This window comes from Musca vetustissima, unplaced genomic scaffold, assembly GCF_032173495.1.
Source record: "Musca vetustissima isolate MV318-11 ecotype Yass unplaced genomic scaffold, APGP_CSIRO_Mvet_v1 utg5974, whole genome shotgun sequence".
NCBI lineage: Eukaryota > Metazoa > Arthropoda > Insecta > Diptera > Muscidae > Musca > Musca vetustissima.
Window position 1 is genome coordinate 80256 of NW_026889682.1, and position 15882 is coordinate 96137.

At 34.0% G+C, this 15882-nt stretch overlaps 1 protein-coding gene across 1 annotated transcript; it reads left to right on the top strand.

Annotated features, from left to right (window-relative positions):
- Positions 1 to 283: 283 nt before the first annotated feature.
- On the top strand, positions 284 to 7537 carry LOC133337333 (dual specificity protein kinase splA-like). Its single transcript, XM_061545566.1, has 3 exons — positions 284 to 364; positions 6123 to 7011; positions 7533 to 7537. The coding sequence occupies exons 1-3, from the start codon at positions 284 to 286 to the stop codon at positions 7535 to 7537; spliced, it is 975 nt and encodes a 324-aa protein (XP_061401550.1).
- The last annotated feature ends 8345 nt before the right edge of the window (positions 7538 to 15882 follow it).

The window sequence follows — 15882 nt, forward strand, 5'->3', positions numbered from 1 at the left end:
ATAACAAGTAAAGAGAAAAGTAACTCTTCCCTAAAAACGGGACAGTATGAGAGTGTGTGAATGCTAGAAAAAAACTTCTAAGCATTTTTTCCGACAAACACGAACCCGCAAGGTTGTCATAGAAATAATCATAGAGAAATGCATTAAAATTAAATCAGACTAACATTTAGCGAAACGCTTAACTGTAGAGAGTAGAGAACGCCAAGAGAAAACACTTCGCACAACTACCACCACTACTATCACCTGTATTATGCAAATAAATATTGCAAATAGTGGTCCCACAATGGCTGCATCCGAGCCACCAGAACCACCACCGCGTAATCCGGAACGCATTAATGCCACACTACACAAGTTGGCCGAATCAGTAAGTAGTGCAGATAGTGCAAATTTTCCACTTCACTTTCTTCATAGTTTGTTCTTGTTGTTCGTTTTCGTTTTTCGTTACCATTTAATTCATACTATCACATTTTCCGCCCTTTGATGTAATTCTTTTCCTGTTTACGACCTGCTTGCCCCATCTTCCAACCCATACCTTTGTAGAGGCAAGCCGAAGCAGCTGTTGCCTTTAGATTAGAATTTTTAATGTCTTTTTTCTGCATGTTTACTTACTTTCCCTTCTATTTGTGATCTTTGACTGCTGTTTCTTGAACCAAACCCTCTACTTGTAATCGGCCTTAAATCTTAAATTAAAAATTGTACCCACTCTTTAGCGTGTTTTTCAAAATCCTTTACATTATCATTCAACCATAGAATTTACCTTTTGCTATTCACTATTTTTCCGTTTTAAATGTTAGAAAAAAAAATATTAAAGAAAAAATAGAAATAAAATCAGTGTTGCATGCAATGTAGACAGTTCAAAATTGAAAATGAATAATAATAAATGTTGGGGTTAGAAAAAAAAATAATCCTATACCCAATAGTTTTTCATTTAAAGACAACAGAATGAAATTTTGTTTTAAATTGAAAAAAAAGAACAAGTGAAAAAGCGTTAAGTTCGGCCGGGCCGAACTTTGATACTTTCCACCATAAATACACTGACATATACATGCAATGAAAATGTAGGGAACACACCAAAAAGTGGGCATATACCGATAATTCTACAAACCGGTTTATGTAAACCATTATGTACACCAAATACAAACATTAGCAATTTTTAATGGGGATTTTTCCTAAAATCTGTAAGATCCAAAAAGTGGACTTATACTGATAATGCATGGTAGAGTATAAAATCCTCAAACTACTGTAATTTAGATTACAATGTTATATGAGGGTATGCCTAAAGGGGGCCAATATTGATACACTATGTAGGAAAGGGCTACTCCCAAATAATGACCGGTATATGCCAATTTTGAACCCAACATTTTAATTGTTTATCTCAATTATTTCCTTCAGGAGGTATCACTATATTAAGGAGATGCCTAAATGTCTGTCGATATTATCGTCATGTTTGTGTTTTTTATCACAATATCTTTAGAAGGCGGAATGCTTACAACAGATGGTTAAATAGCCTTTATAGGGTAAAAATTGACTATTCCCCGTAACACTACCCAACCGCAACACACAGAACAAATCATATAACTATTTTAATATAAAAAAGGGGGTTATATGGGGACTACCCCTAAAAAGTGGTGAATTTGGTGGGGAGATTTGTTACCAAATACGACTACAAAATACCAAATTTCTGCGAATTCGGTTGGAAAAGCCCTCAAGAACCTCAAAATATCGAAAATTGAGGGTACCCTTATATTGGGCTACCCGAAAAAATTGACCTATATTTATATTTTTTTTGTGGAGAGATTTGCTTCCCAATAAGAACTCAAATTATTAAATTACAGCCAATTCTGTGAAAAAATCCGGTCAAAAACCCCAAAAACTGGAAATTGGGAGGTACTCTTATATGGGGGCTACCAGAAAAAGTGGACCTATATTTATAATTTTTATTGGCGGAAATTGGTACCCAATAAGAACCCAATGTACAAAATTTCAGCGAATTCGGTTGAAAACAGCGCTTAAGAACCCTAAAATACCGAAAATTGTTGGGTACCCTAATATGGGGGCTACCCGAAAAAATTGACCTATATTTATAATTTTTAGTATAGAGATTTGCTATCCAATAAGAACTCAAAGTAACGAATTTCAACGAATTCGGTCGAAAAATGCGATCAAACCCCCAAAATACCGCAAAATTAGGGGTACCCTTATATGGGGGCTATCCGCAAATATGGACCCATATTTATAATTTTTAGTGGAGAGATTTTCTACCCAATAAGAACCCAAGGTACCAAATTTCGTCGAATTCAGTTAAAAAACGCGCTCAAGAACCTCAAAATAGCGAAAATTGGGGGTACCCTTATATGGGAGCTATGCCTAAACGTGGATCGATAAAGCCCATCTTCGAACTTGACCTGCCTGCAGACAAAAGATGACTCTATGCAAAATTTTGGCGATATATCTCAATTCGTTTAGACGCTATATCGTCATAGAATTTTACGCTGATCAAGAATATATATACTATATAGGATCGGAAATGATTATTTCGATGAGTTACAAACGGAAAAACAAAATTAATATACCCTCCATACTATGGTGGAGGGTATAAAAAGACCTTCTTTATTTGTATACCCTCCATCAGCGTGTATTAAAGTATATTGATTCGGAAAGTATATAGATTCTTGATCAGAATAAAATCCTATGTCACAATCCTATGGGCACATGTTAATTGGTTGTAATTTGTTATTTTGAGTAGTGGCACACCTTTTAGGGAGCCCCCGTATAACGCTACATCACAGAGCTTTAGCATGTGTTTCAACTAATTTAGGACCAATTTAATATGTTGGATTCTTTTTGAGAAGAAAATGTGCCTACGAAAAATTATCAATATTGGTCCATATTTCCTGGCTTTAATTTGATTTTTCAAGTTTTCATGGGGTTTCAGATCAATATTTTTTCATTTTTTAGGGAATCCTCAATATACATCAAATTTCGGTATTTTATATTTGTTATATTATTCGGTATTTTAGGGTTGTGGGGTTTCCGCTTTTCTTTTGGTTTTTCATTGGAGTGGCTATAATTTGACATATCGAATTCCTTGAAAGTTCAAAGGTCGCCCTTCACGAGTTTGGATATGTACAAAAGATGCTCGTATGTACAATTTCTTGTAGACATAACAGACATAGCATCTTGGGAGGACCATTGAAATAGAATCGGACGAAATTAGATGTGTGGACTACATGATAGTTCAATTAATTTAAAACAACCCATAAAAATTTATGAAAAATTGCATATCAATCGGACAGACTTAGTTTCTTTAGTGTACCATTTGTATGAATTCGATCAAAATTATGTATGGGAACTATATGGACATGGTTGAGCAACTTCGGCATCTACAATTTAGTACGCTGCAGTGCGCTGTCCAAAATTTATCTCGGACAAACGGATAAAAACATACATTGAAGCTAAATCGAAACCAATTTCAATCCAATACGCTATCCAATATTTTATGTTAGGCGAACAAACATAGGCTCCTCCAGTTGCATATAATCGGACGGAAATAGGTATATGAGCTATATCAACACAGTAGGCTCTTCGGTGCACCAGTGATATAAAATAGTACGAAAATATAAACGGGATATATCTAAATCTGAAGCGATTTTTACAAAACTTAATACACATCTCTCTAAACTCAATTCAATACGCTATGCAAATTACGTATCATTCGGACAAATATTATATCATGCATCTATATGGACCCAATTCAGTAGGATCTGGAAAATGTTGTCTCAATCGGAAAAATATTCGTTTGGTGCGCCATTTGAATAAAATCGGACAAAACTATATATGGGAGCTATATCTAAATCTGAACCAACTTCAACAAAACTTCACATACATAAATCTGGACCTAATTCAGTATTGGAAGTTTGGTGCACCATTTAAATAAAATGGGAACCGAAATTCTCTAATTTCAATAGAGTACGTCCTTGGACCAAATAAGTAATCTGTGCCAAATATCATTCGAATCGGATTATAAATTCGAACTATATCTTGTTTAAAATTTAACATGGACAAACGGACGGACGGGCATGCATAATTCGACTCAGAAAGTGATTCTATGCATATTCTCAAAAGGAACCATATGTGTATCTCGTTTACTTTTTCCTGTTACAAACATATGCACAAAAATATAACACCCTGTACCACAGAATGGTGATGGATTTAAAAAAGTTCCGTTTAAATTTTCCAACTGGACTGTCTATAATTTGGAACACTATTTCAAATGTCGGAAATTGGCCGAGAATGTATTCATTCTAATCCTGATGGAATTTTCTGTTTGCTTGATATTGGATTTATAATTTTCTAAATTTAGACCCTTTGTTGGGGAGGTTCCATGAGTAGTGGAGACATTCACTAAATATTGGATTAATAAATATCGAAAAATTTGACACTTCGTAAAAGAGGTACCAGAAGGTCCAAACATCGGCTTAGTAAAAATATTGGGTTGAGGAAAAATAAATCCATTATTTTTTTATGAACTATAGAACTTTATTCAAGATGCTTCGGAATGTCCGATTTCGGCCAAATATGCATCGTTTTTTTGCCATTTTAAATGTTTTCTCATATAAGTCCTGCTCTCTATTTGCAAAAAACTCTAGTAGTCGATTTTCACACTCCTCCCTAGATACCAATTTTTTATCATTAAAGAAATTTTGCAATGCAAGAAAATGATGATAGTCGATTGGTCCGGACTGACCGCCAATATGGCATAACTAAACTCATGTTATTACTTCAAAGAGTATTTCAAGGTGATGAAAACGAAATGACAAACATAATACATTATATTGGAGTAGCCTTCAATACGCCTATAACTAATTCCTGCCTTATTTTTTATATAATAGACTCTCCTCGGGCAAACTAATCAGTTCATCTTTTAAATAATCGTCTATAAAAACCTATTTTTGCTTCATCTCTTATGTGAAAGTTTTCGGTTCATCTTTGAAAAATATACTTCCTTCTATGAGTCTATTAAAGACTCCCTGCTTCTGTTGGTATTTGAAAAATCCCTTCTTCATATATCTGTCCAACTCTCTTCTTCAAATTCAAATCATCTATAAACGCCTTTAAATAATCTGTACTATAAATACTGCCTTCTTTAGCTCGTCTATGGAAACTGCACTCTCCCCGAAATACACCCTCGTTCTTCTTCATCGTGTTCTTCACTTCGTTTATGAATGACTCTTTGAATCAGCCCGTCTGTAAAGAATGCATTCCTTCGCATGTGAAGATTTCCTTCTTCAACTTGCCCATTAAGAATCCCTACATACAGTTATTCTATGAACTCCATTCATCTCTAAAATATTGACTGATGATTATCAAAAATATTGGATGTCTTCTTTGGCCAGAAACGCACTGACTTGACGATTTGTCCATAACTGTGGCCTGTACTTTGCTTATAAAATAAAATACGGACTAACAGACACACGTAGTTAGATCGACTCAGCTATTAGTAAAAGGTGGGTCCAGGACCAATATTACATGACGTTACATATTATTGGAGCCACACAATACTACAATACCTCTATAACATAGTTGTGCAGTGTATAAATTTGTTCCTCGTTCACAGAAAATGTTAAATTCTTATGCCTGATGATTCAATACCTGATGAGATATAATAATAAATTATTCATAATTTCTCAGAATTTTCAGTTTCAACAAAATTGCATAGTTTTCATAATTCTTCAGAATACTTTGTCAACAAATTACTATTAAATGTATCAAAAACAGACATTTATATATTCCAATGGGGTTTTCCGACATTCTCTTAAGGTCCTTTTGTGAATTATTAACGGGAAGTGGATGGGTTCATTTTTCCCTCATTACACACCTGAATTGCTTGTCATAAAATGTAGTTGTTCTGTTCTTATGTACTTTGGGCCATGCACTTGTGTTACTTTTCTCTCCACTACAATTTCATCTCATTATAAAAGTAAAAAAAAAACAACAAAAATAACCCACCGTGTTTCGATGTCTTTGCCATCCATAAAATATTTGTTCACTGATTTTCTGCATTTTTCTTATCCTTCTTCACATTTCTTTCTCTTTTCGTCCTTCTCCATTGTGTCTTACAGAAAAATATCAAGTCATTAGATTCCAGTGCACTCAATGACAAAACCGTCAATAATAATAAACCTTTGAAAACGATATTGTCATTGGATAATACAACAACAACAGCAGCAGCGGCAGTAGCAGGAAACGCGCAAACAGTGGCTGTGGCAGCCACAACGATAGTAACAAGTACGACAACGACAGCTGGCGCGGCATTCATTGCAACAACATCTGTGGCATCTTCAACGACAACTACAACTACGGTTGGTGAAACAAACAAATTTGCTGCCAGCTCCAATAACGCCCAATCACCCTCATCGGCCACAGCAGCCGCCTCAGCACTTTTCTATAATAAACATAAAAATCAGCAACAAAAGCAACAGCAGCAGCAACAACAACAACAGCCACCACCACACAATGATTTAACACCGAGTGGTGAAAGTATCACATCGCCTTTAAGCTCAAATGGTAGCAGCCATACTCTAACATCACCAATGACTATTGATAATCAGCAGCAACAACAACAACAGCAGCAACATCGTCTCAATTTCCCCTATCCTCCTGCGAAAGGTAATAATAGCAGCAGCAATAATAGCAACAGTTGTGGTGGTGGTGGTACAGATACCACTACAGCTATACCACACCATATGACCCAACAATTGAATGGTGGCAGCCAGCGTAGTGGCGTTGGTGGCCTTCTAAACGAACAACAACAGCAGCAGCAACAACAACAGAATCATCATCTAGCCAATGGCAGTACCAGTAGTGGAGGTAGTGTCAGTGCCGGTTCTGCATCATCGACCAACAGCAATCACAGTAACACAAGTCTGAATGCTGCCAACGTTTACAATTCCAATAACATTAACAGCAACAATTCACCAGCGTCGGGATCAAATATTCATCCAACATTAGGTAAGTAATGCCAGACAATTGTCGATGTTGTTATCCTCTTCGTTTAAGTAATTTCTCAGAAAAAAATAAGTAAAGAAAATGTTGATAGACCAAATTCCGAAAAATCGTGATGATGTGTTGTGTGACAAGCGATTGACGATGATTTCTATTGATTTTATTTTTTCTATGGTGAATTTATTTTGGGTCTGTTAAAAAATAAATATTATGGAGCCGATGAGAACATTATTTATACTCTAAATAGTTATGTAATAATTTTATGTAGGGCCTAGGGCACTGTATTGGAAAAATACCCATATTTTATTTTATTAATCGTCAAATTCCCATGAATTAAATTAGCTAGCTATTTAATGAAAAGTTAAGAAGTCGATAAGTTTGACAGTACCGAATATATTTCTCCCTTCACCATAAGATGGACACTCAGACCTACCTAAAATCGCTTGAGACCCTTATATTTGGATTATATCAGAATATGGAACAACATTGTAAAATGTTTATCAGGAACATATTCCCTATTCTTGCAGATTAGGACCTTAAACATACCGTAAAAATGTTGTGAACTTCATATGGGAACTATGCCAATTTAAGGGAACCCCACCCATTCTCGATTTTAATTTTTCAAGAATTTCAATGGGCTGATAAATCAATACCAATGCTTGTTAAGGTTTGTAACTTTGCACATATATATTTGAAGATTTAAAAGAGAAGAAAAATAATTTACAAAAATTTTTTGTTATTGTTTTGTTGTTTTTTTTTTGTAATTAAAGACAAGTCCTTATTTTTGATGGCGGGCATGATAACTCCACACTGGAACATCGGAATCCGAAAATTGCAACGGTGTTAGAAAGAGTACATGTCTGGCTCTCGTATGAACTAGGATTATTGACTTCGCTCTAAAATTAACAAAATGGTGGACCTTTGAAAAAATATTTTTGGAAAATCGCCGATTTTTTAACAAAAACCAAGTTAAAAAATAAGGAAGATCTTCACCGATTGGCTTTATCCTAGTTCATACGAGCGCTATACACTCCCAGAGAAACGTTGCAAAATTTGAAACCGATTGGACTATTAGTTTTTGAGCCATTCGCAAAAAAATGTTTTGAGAAAAACGCGTTAAAAGTTTGAGAAGCCCTTCAGCCGTCACTTGATGCTGACACAATAAATCGGCTATATCTTCAAGAGTTCTTGAGATTTTCACTTGAAATTTTGTAGAGACATTCTTTAATCAGTGTAGATTCGAATTATATCAACAAAAATTTTGACCCCGAGAATGGGGGGGGGGTCCCCTTAAAGCCACTTCAATTGGGAAATGTCCTAAAAACCATGGAAATACCAAAAAATGGGACCTTCCTATGGAGGGCTATTTAAATGAATAAATATTTAAAATGAATTTGGACCTTTTATGGGGTTGTGGCAAATGTCCTGCAAATATGTTTTCGCCATTTAAGATTTCTAAATATGATTCTTTCGATTTCTAGATATGGTTCAACATTTCAAAATACGATATTTTAAAGGCCACCGCAAATATAAACGTGGATTTTAAACCAATCGAAAGCTTTGCTCAGTATTGAGTATTTTTTTTTTTTTTTTTTTTTTTTTTTTTGGATAGCTACACATGACGGTACCCCCTTTGGGGATTGTTTTTTTTACAAATGGACTCTTATTTGATTCCCATTGGGTGTCAAATTTTCCTACCAAAAATTTGCCATGGTATAACTCGTTATATCTCCCGAAAGATAACTAGTATTTTTAATTAATTTATATCCGCCACCATAAGGGAGTGTATCAAAAGTTCGGCCCAACCGATTAATTATTAATTTTATTATTAATTATTATATTTTAATGGACTTTGGAGTGGATTTTTGAATAAATGCATGGATTTTTTAAGGATAATTTCAAGGATCCAATGGTGATTTGTTAAGGATATTTTTAAGGACCTAAACTTGCATTTTCAGGAATATGTTTTAATGTGTTTTTAATCGAATTTTTGAAGAATATTTTGTTAAGGCAAATTTAATTTATAATCATTTCTATAACAGTAGTTTTTATACCCTTCACCACACTGTGGTAGAGGATATTATGTCTTTGTGCATATGTTTGTAACAGGCAAAAGGAAACGAGAAAGACCCATGGTTCCTTTCGAGAATATGCATAGTCGATTTATGCATGTCCGTCCGTCTGTCCATGTTAAATTGTAAACAAAGCACAGGCACAGCTCATTTGTTTGGCCCAAGGACGAACCCTATTAAATTTGGGAAAAATCGGTTCATATTTTCATATAGCTCCCATATATAGTTTCGTCTGATTTTCAGTAAATGGTGTGCCAAATCCCCAAAAGATGGCCGATTAACACACAATTTTGCACAACGTACTGAAGTTATTATAACAAACGTGTGCCAAGTTTTAATGACATCAGTTCAGATTTAGATATAGCTCCCATATATAGTTTTATCCGACTTTAAGTTAATGGTGCACCAAAGACCGAAAATAAAGATGATTTCGCACAACGTACTGATGTTAGTATAACCTAACGTGTGGCAAGTTTCGTTGAAATCGGCTCAGATTTGGATATATCTCCATATATATTTTCGTCCGATTTTAAGTAAATGACGCATCAAAAATCGTTGAAATCGGTTCGGGTTTGGATATAGCTTCGATATATACTTTCGCCCGATTTCTATAAATGGTGCACCAAACTCCTAATGTTTATCAGATTGCTTTTTGTACAGACACAGCCAATATATATATATATATATATATATATATTCGACCCACTCCATGTAATTGGACTCCGAATAATCAATGGGTGTCCCATTGAGATTTGCATTAAATCATGTTTAAGGGCACAGAGCCACAAATATAATTAATATTACTTAACAATATCAAACCCAAATCTTTAAATATCTCAATATAAAAAAACCAGTGAGCGAAGCAGTATAGTCGGACGGGGCCGACCATACGATACCCTACACAACTACCACGGAACTCTAACTTTCTGCGGATGTTTATTCCGAGTCTGCGTAATATTTCGTAATAATTGCCCCCTCTTGCCCGATTAGAGGTCAACAGCACATCTTTCTTACATTTTCGAATATTCAGTCCTTCAAATTGCTTGTTCAGATTCCCTTCACGATGGGTTGTGTTCTGATGTTCGGACTAAATTCGACTTGAAAACACACAAAAAAAATAAGTTTTCGATCCATTTCATCCCAAAAGTTTAATCTGATCATCAACGAAAATTGTAGGCGTTGTCCTTGACCATAACTGGAAGTTCATGGAAAATTTCAAAGCGATCAGCGCTATATTTCCGCCCTCTGATGTGGTAATGGGTTACAAAATAATATCTGAGTACGTAAGCACCTGTAAATATTGGAGTGTAACTCCCACACCTGAGTAGATACATCACTATATTTGGTAAAAATTTAAAGGTTAACCACTCCTCTTGGATATACTATCAACTCCTCGGGTCTATATCCTTCAGGAGTAAATATATACGCTATAGAATACAAATTTTCTCATTTTTCACACAAAAGTCAGGGTCAATTTGACCCGCTAAATATTGACCGATCTTTATCAAAACATGCATGCTTATTCTCTGGCCCGATCCCCTTCTCCACGCGGTGTTTGGGTCATAATTGCGGCTTCTGGAGCGACCAGAAAAACCGACAAAAATTTAGTATTTGGTCCATTTCATCCCCTAAATATTAACCGATCTTTTCCAAAAACAATAGGGGTCTTCATTGGCCAGAACCCATCCTACATGCAAAATTTCGTGAAGATTGGTCCATAACTGTGGCTTCTATCGTGTTTACAAATTATAATGGACAGACGGACGGACGGACGGACACACATGTCTAGATCGACACAACTAGTCGAGATATGACGATCGGTATACTTAAAGGTGGGTCTAGGACCAATATTTCACGGCGTTACAAACTTTTGGGGCTGCACAAAGCTATAATAAAAGATAGTAAAATGGAATTTAACTATATTACCAAAATTGTTTTTAGAAACAATTTTGGACTTAAATTGTTAAAATAGGTCCATGGGTACGCATAGTTCCCATATAAAGGGTATCTCATTATTTTTGGTATATTGAAGTCTTTTGGTACATTCTCAACCGAATTGACTGTGAATTGATATTTTATGTTCTCATTGAGACCTAACTAACAAAATCAATAATGATCCACGTTTTCGGGGAAGGGAAATGACTGTAAATTCCTTTTGTAGTTTTAATGGTAATTTTTTAGAAGGGAATAATATTTATAACAAAAACAACCAGATGAAATTTGACTGAATAAAATTACATGAAGGCATTAGGATCCGGCTGAACTTACCATAGCTCTCATCTTATTAATTACTCATATAGATTTTTTTGTTCCCTGGATACTTTTCGTAAATCCTTAAGAATAACAAAATTAATAAATTTCACATTAATTTCCTATTAACGAAAGTAAGCTTTATAAACATGAATCATTTGTTGTATGTACATAAACTAAATACCAAATCCTGTCACTAACAACACATTTTCGGAATTTGGTAATTTGTTCGTTCGTTTGTTTGTTTGTTGGTTAATTGAATTGAAACTAATCCCTATCTATATTCTAACATAATATTTGTTTCCCTTAATTTTTTTCGGAATAACTTTCAATAAATGTCTATTCATGTTCATGTGCGTGTGTGTGTCTGTGTATATATACTGTATTTCGTTGTGTATGTATTTAATTTTGATTACATCTAATCCAGAATTTTCAATAACAATCATAAACTACATATTTAAATTATTTATTATGTTATCTGTGCGTTTTAATTGTTTATTACAAATTGTTATAGTAATTATATTTTATTCAAAACTTAATCTAAATATAATCAAATGGATGATTTCGTTCGCGAATTTATTTGTTTACAATATGTATTTGATTGATATGTCTGTGCGTGTGTGTGTGTGTTTAATTTAATTTTATGTGCGTACGTGTCCAATTTATCTGTCTCTTATTACCTGCTATATTTTCATAATTGTCCATATAATAATTTCTATGTATATGTGTATTTTTTGTTTATTGTTCGTAATTAAGCCCTTTTTAAATATGTATAATGTTTTTGTGTTTGTATTCGTTTATATATAAAACTGTATTGAAATTTAATTTGAAATTAATTAGAATATTTTGTGTGAAGTTATGGGGCTTTTTGGGTTCAATAATAAATTATAAAAAAATAAATATGAAATGATTAAATCAATATAATCAATATATATTCATCCAGAAGATACCTTTTAATTTAACGTAAAATCCGAGTAAATAAAAAGAATTTTAAGAAGGAAACCAGTAAGGAAAGTAATAAAGTCGGACGGGGCTGACTATATGATACCCTTCACCACTTTGGGTATATTCAACCGATGAATACTAATAGACGTCACATTTTTAAAGAACCAGTAACATGAAATTGGATCGAAAAGAATGTCATTCTGCAACCGATCCTACATTTTTCATTTGGTCAGATACATAAGCTATATCTAAATCTGAACCGATCTGAGGAAACTTAACACACATCATTCTAGGCCTTATTCATTTCGCTGTGCCAAATTTCGTGAAAATTGAAAGATATATAGGGACTTTGGTGGGCCATTTAAATTAAATCGGACGAAAATATATATGGGAGATATATCTAAATCTGAACCGATTTTTAGGAAACTAAACACGCATCATTCTAGGCCTAATTCATTACGCTGTGCCAAGTTTCATGCAAATCGAAAGATATATAGGGACTTTGGTGGACCATTTACGTTAAATCGGACGAAAATATATATGGGAGCTAGATATAAATCTGAACCGATTTTCTCGAAACTTAACACACATCATTCTAGGCCTAATTCATTACGTTGTGCCAAATTTCATGCAACTCGAAAGATACATAGGGACTTTGGTGGACCATTTACATTAAATCGGACGAAAATATATATGGGAGCTATATCTAAATCTGAACCGATTTTCAGGAAACTTAATACACATCATTCTAGGCCTAATTCATTACGCTGTGCCAAGTTTCATGCAAATCGAAAGATATATAGGGACTTTGGTGGACCATTTACGTTAAATCGGACGAAAATATATATGGGAGCTAGATATAAATCTGAACCGATTTTCTCGAAACTTAACACACATCATTCTAGGCCTAATTCATTACGCTGTGCCAAATTTCGTGCAAATCAAAAGATATATAGGGACTTTGGCGGACCATTTACATTAAATCGGACGAAAATATATATGGGAGCTATATCTAAATCTGAACCGATTTTTTCCCAATTTCAATAGGGTTCGTCCTTGCGCCAAATAAGAGACATATGCCAAATTTCATCCAAATCGGATCATAAATGCGACCTGTACTTTTTTCACAAAAATACATGCACGGACAGACGGACATGCGTAAATCGACTCAGAAGGTGATTCTATGCATATTCTCAAAAGGAACCGTGTGCCTATATCGGTTTCTTTTGCCTGTTACAAACATATGCACAAAGACATAATACCCTGTACCACAGTGTGGTTAAGGGTATAAAAATGAGCTTAAGGGGACCCCCCCATTCTCGGGGTCAATTTTTTTTTATTTAATTCGATTCTACACTAATTCAAGAATGTCTCTACAAAATTCCAAGTGAAAATCTCAAGAACTCTTGAAGATATTGTGTCAGCATCAAGTGACGGCTAAAGGGCTTCTCAAACTTTAAACGCGTTTTTCTCTAAACATTTTTTTGCGAATGGCGGGTAGGATAACTCAAAACCTAATAACCCAATCGATTCCAAATTTTTACACGTTTCTCTGTGAGTGTATAGCTATCGTATGAACTAGGATAAAGCCAATCGGTGAAGATCTTCCTTATTTTTTAACTTGGTTTTTGGTCAAAAATCGGCGATTTTCCAAAACTATTTTTTCAAAGGTCCGCCATTTTGTTTATTTTAGAGCGAAGTCGATAATCCTAGTTCATACGAGAGCCAGATATGTACTCTTTCTAACACCGTTGGAATTTAGAGCGAAGTCAATAATCCTAGTTCATACGAGAGCCAGATATGTACTCTTTCTAACACCGTTGGAATTTTCGGATTCCGATGTTTCAGTGAAGAGTTATCATGCCCGCCATCAAAAATAAGGACTTTTCTTTAATTACAAAAAACAACAAAGCAATAACAAAAATTTTTGGTAAATTATTTTTCTTCTCCCATTTAAAATCTTGAAAAATTAAAATCGAGAATGGGTGGGGTTCCCTAATCCAACAGCCCCCATATAACATTACTCCCCATTATTTGGTATTTTGGAGATCTTTGTCACTTTTCTGACACATCCTCTTATAAAGAATTTCAATATTGATCAACTTTTTACGATAGCTCCCATATATCGGTACCCCATTTTTCCAATCTAAGTGTCTGTAATTTAGAACATTAACTTCTCAGAGCATTATATCATACCCCTCATACGAGTATAAAAGCAATGATCGATTTAAGGAAATTTAAGTGACCACCACATGGCGAAATATACAAAAAGTTCGATACGACCGAACTTAACGAAATTTTTATTTGTTTTTCCTTATTTTAGTAAACTGTTTGCTTTAATTTCCACTCAAAATTCCTGAAGTATTATTTTTTCAGATTTTCATGATATAAATCTATTCACTTGAATAGATTTCGGATTTCCCGGAATCAAGTTCATATGAATAGCAAACATAATTATTACAAATTATCAACCAAAGAAAATAATTATGAGTAGAAAGAAAAACAAGATAGAGACAAAAAAGAGGGATGACATGACAACTATACATACACACATAATCAGTTGAAAAGGGGATGGCATCCAAATGACAGTATGACAGCATTCAGACTAATTAATAAGAGGAAGAAAAACGGCTTTGGAAGATATGAAGCGAGTTATGCAGAAGATGAATATGAGAGGGAAAGAAATAAAAAAAGTTACGACATTTTTTTTAGAATTCAACATATTTTTTCTTATTTTTCCCTCTCTCTCTATATATATATATATATATATATATATAATAATGACTTCCTTCTAACTTCATTCCCAACAAAAATATCTATGTGAATAATCAAACATAATTAAAATTCCCATTTTGCCATTAACTCCCACAATGCCACCACAAATCCTATTTTACAGTCAAACACTTCTCAATAAATAATTTCAAATGCATTTTTGCTGTCAGCAGTTTGTTGAACACAACACAATTGTGGTCAATTAATTTTCATAGAAAGTTTTGAGTCAATAAATTAAGCTGTATTAAGTTACTCGTCTTCTTCTTCTTCGTCGACGATTGCAGCAATTACCCAAAACGTAATGTTAATCAATTAGGAATTTTGTAATCAATGGGGAAATAAGTGAAAGGATGTATTACATAGGTATACGATATGTGTGGCAAAACTGATCAAACTGATTTCTCTGATACTAATTTGTATATGAACGTATGTGTGGTTATGAAAATATTTACATAATAAATTAAATTTTATTTTAAATTAGGTTCAAATTATTTTTAAATTATAATGTAAATTTATATATCAGGGAATTATAAAATTGGCAGTAATGAAAGTATATTGATTATATCATAGATTTAAAATTCATTTATGTGTAAATTGAATATCGCTGGTTGTATTTTGAAGTTCAATTGAAGTTTACGTCGAAGCTGATTGACGTCAAATAACAAATGTCCTTTTTTTGTTAGTACAAAAGGTGTTAAAACACGCAAAGTTAGATCACTTTATACACCAATCGTTATAGTGGGATGAACCGAACCTATCAAAACGTACACAACAATCACTGGACTTTAACTTTACGCAGAGTTAATTGCAGAATCCGGACAAAATTTCTATATAGTTC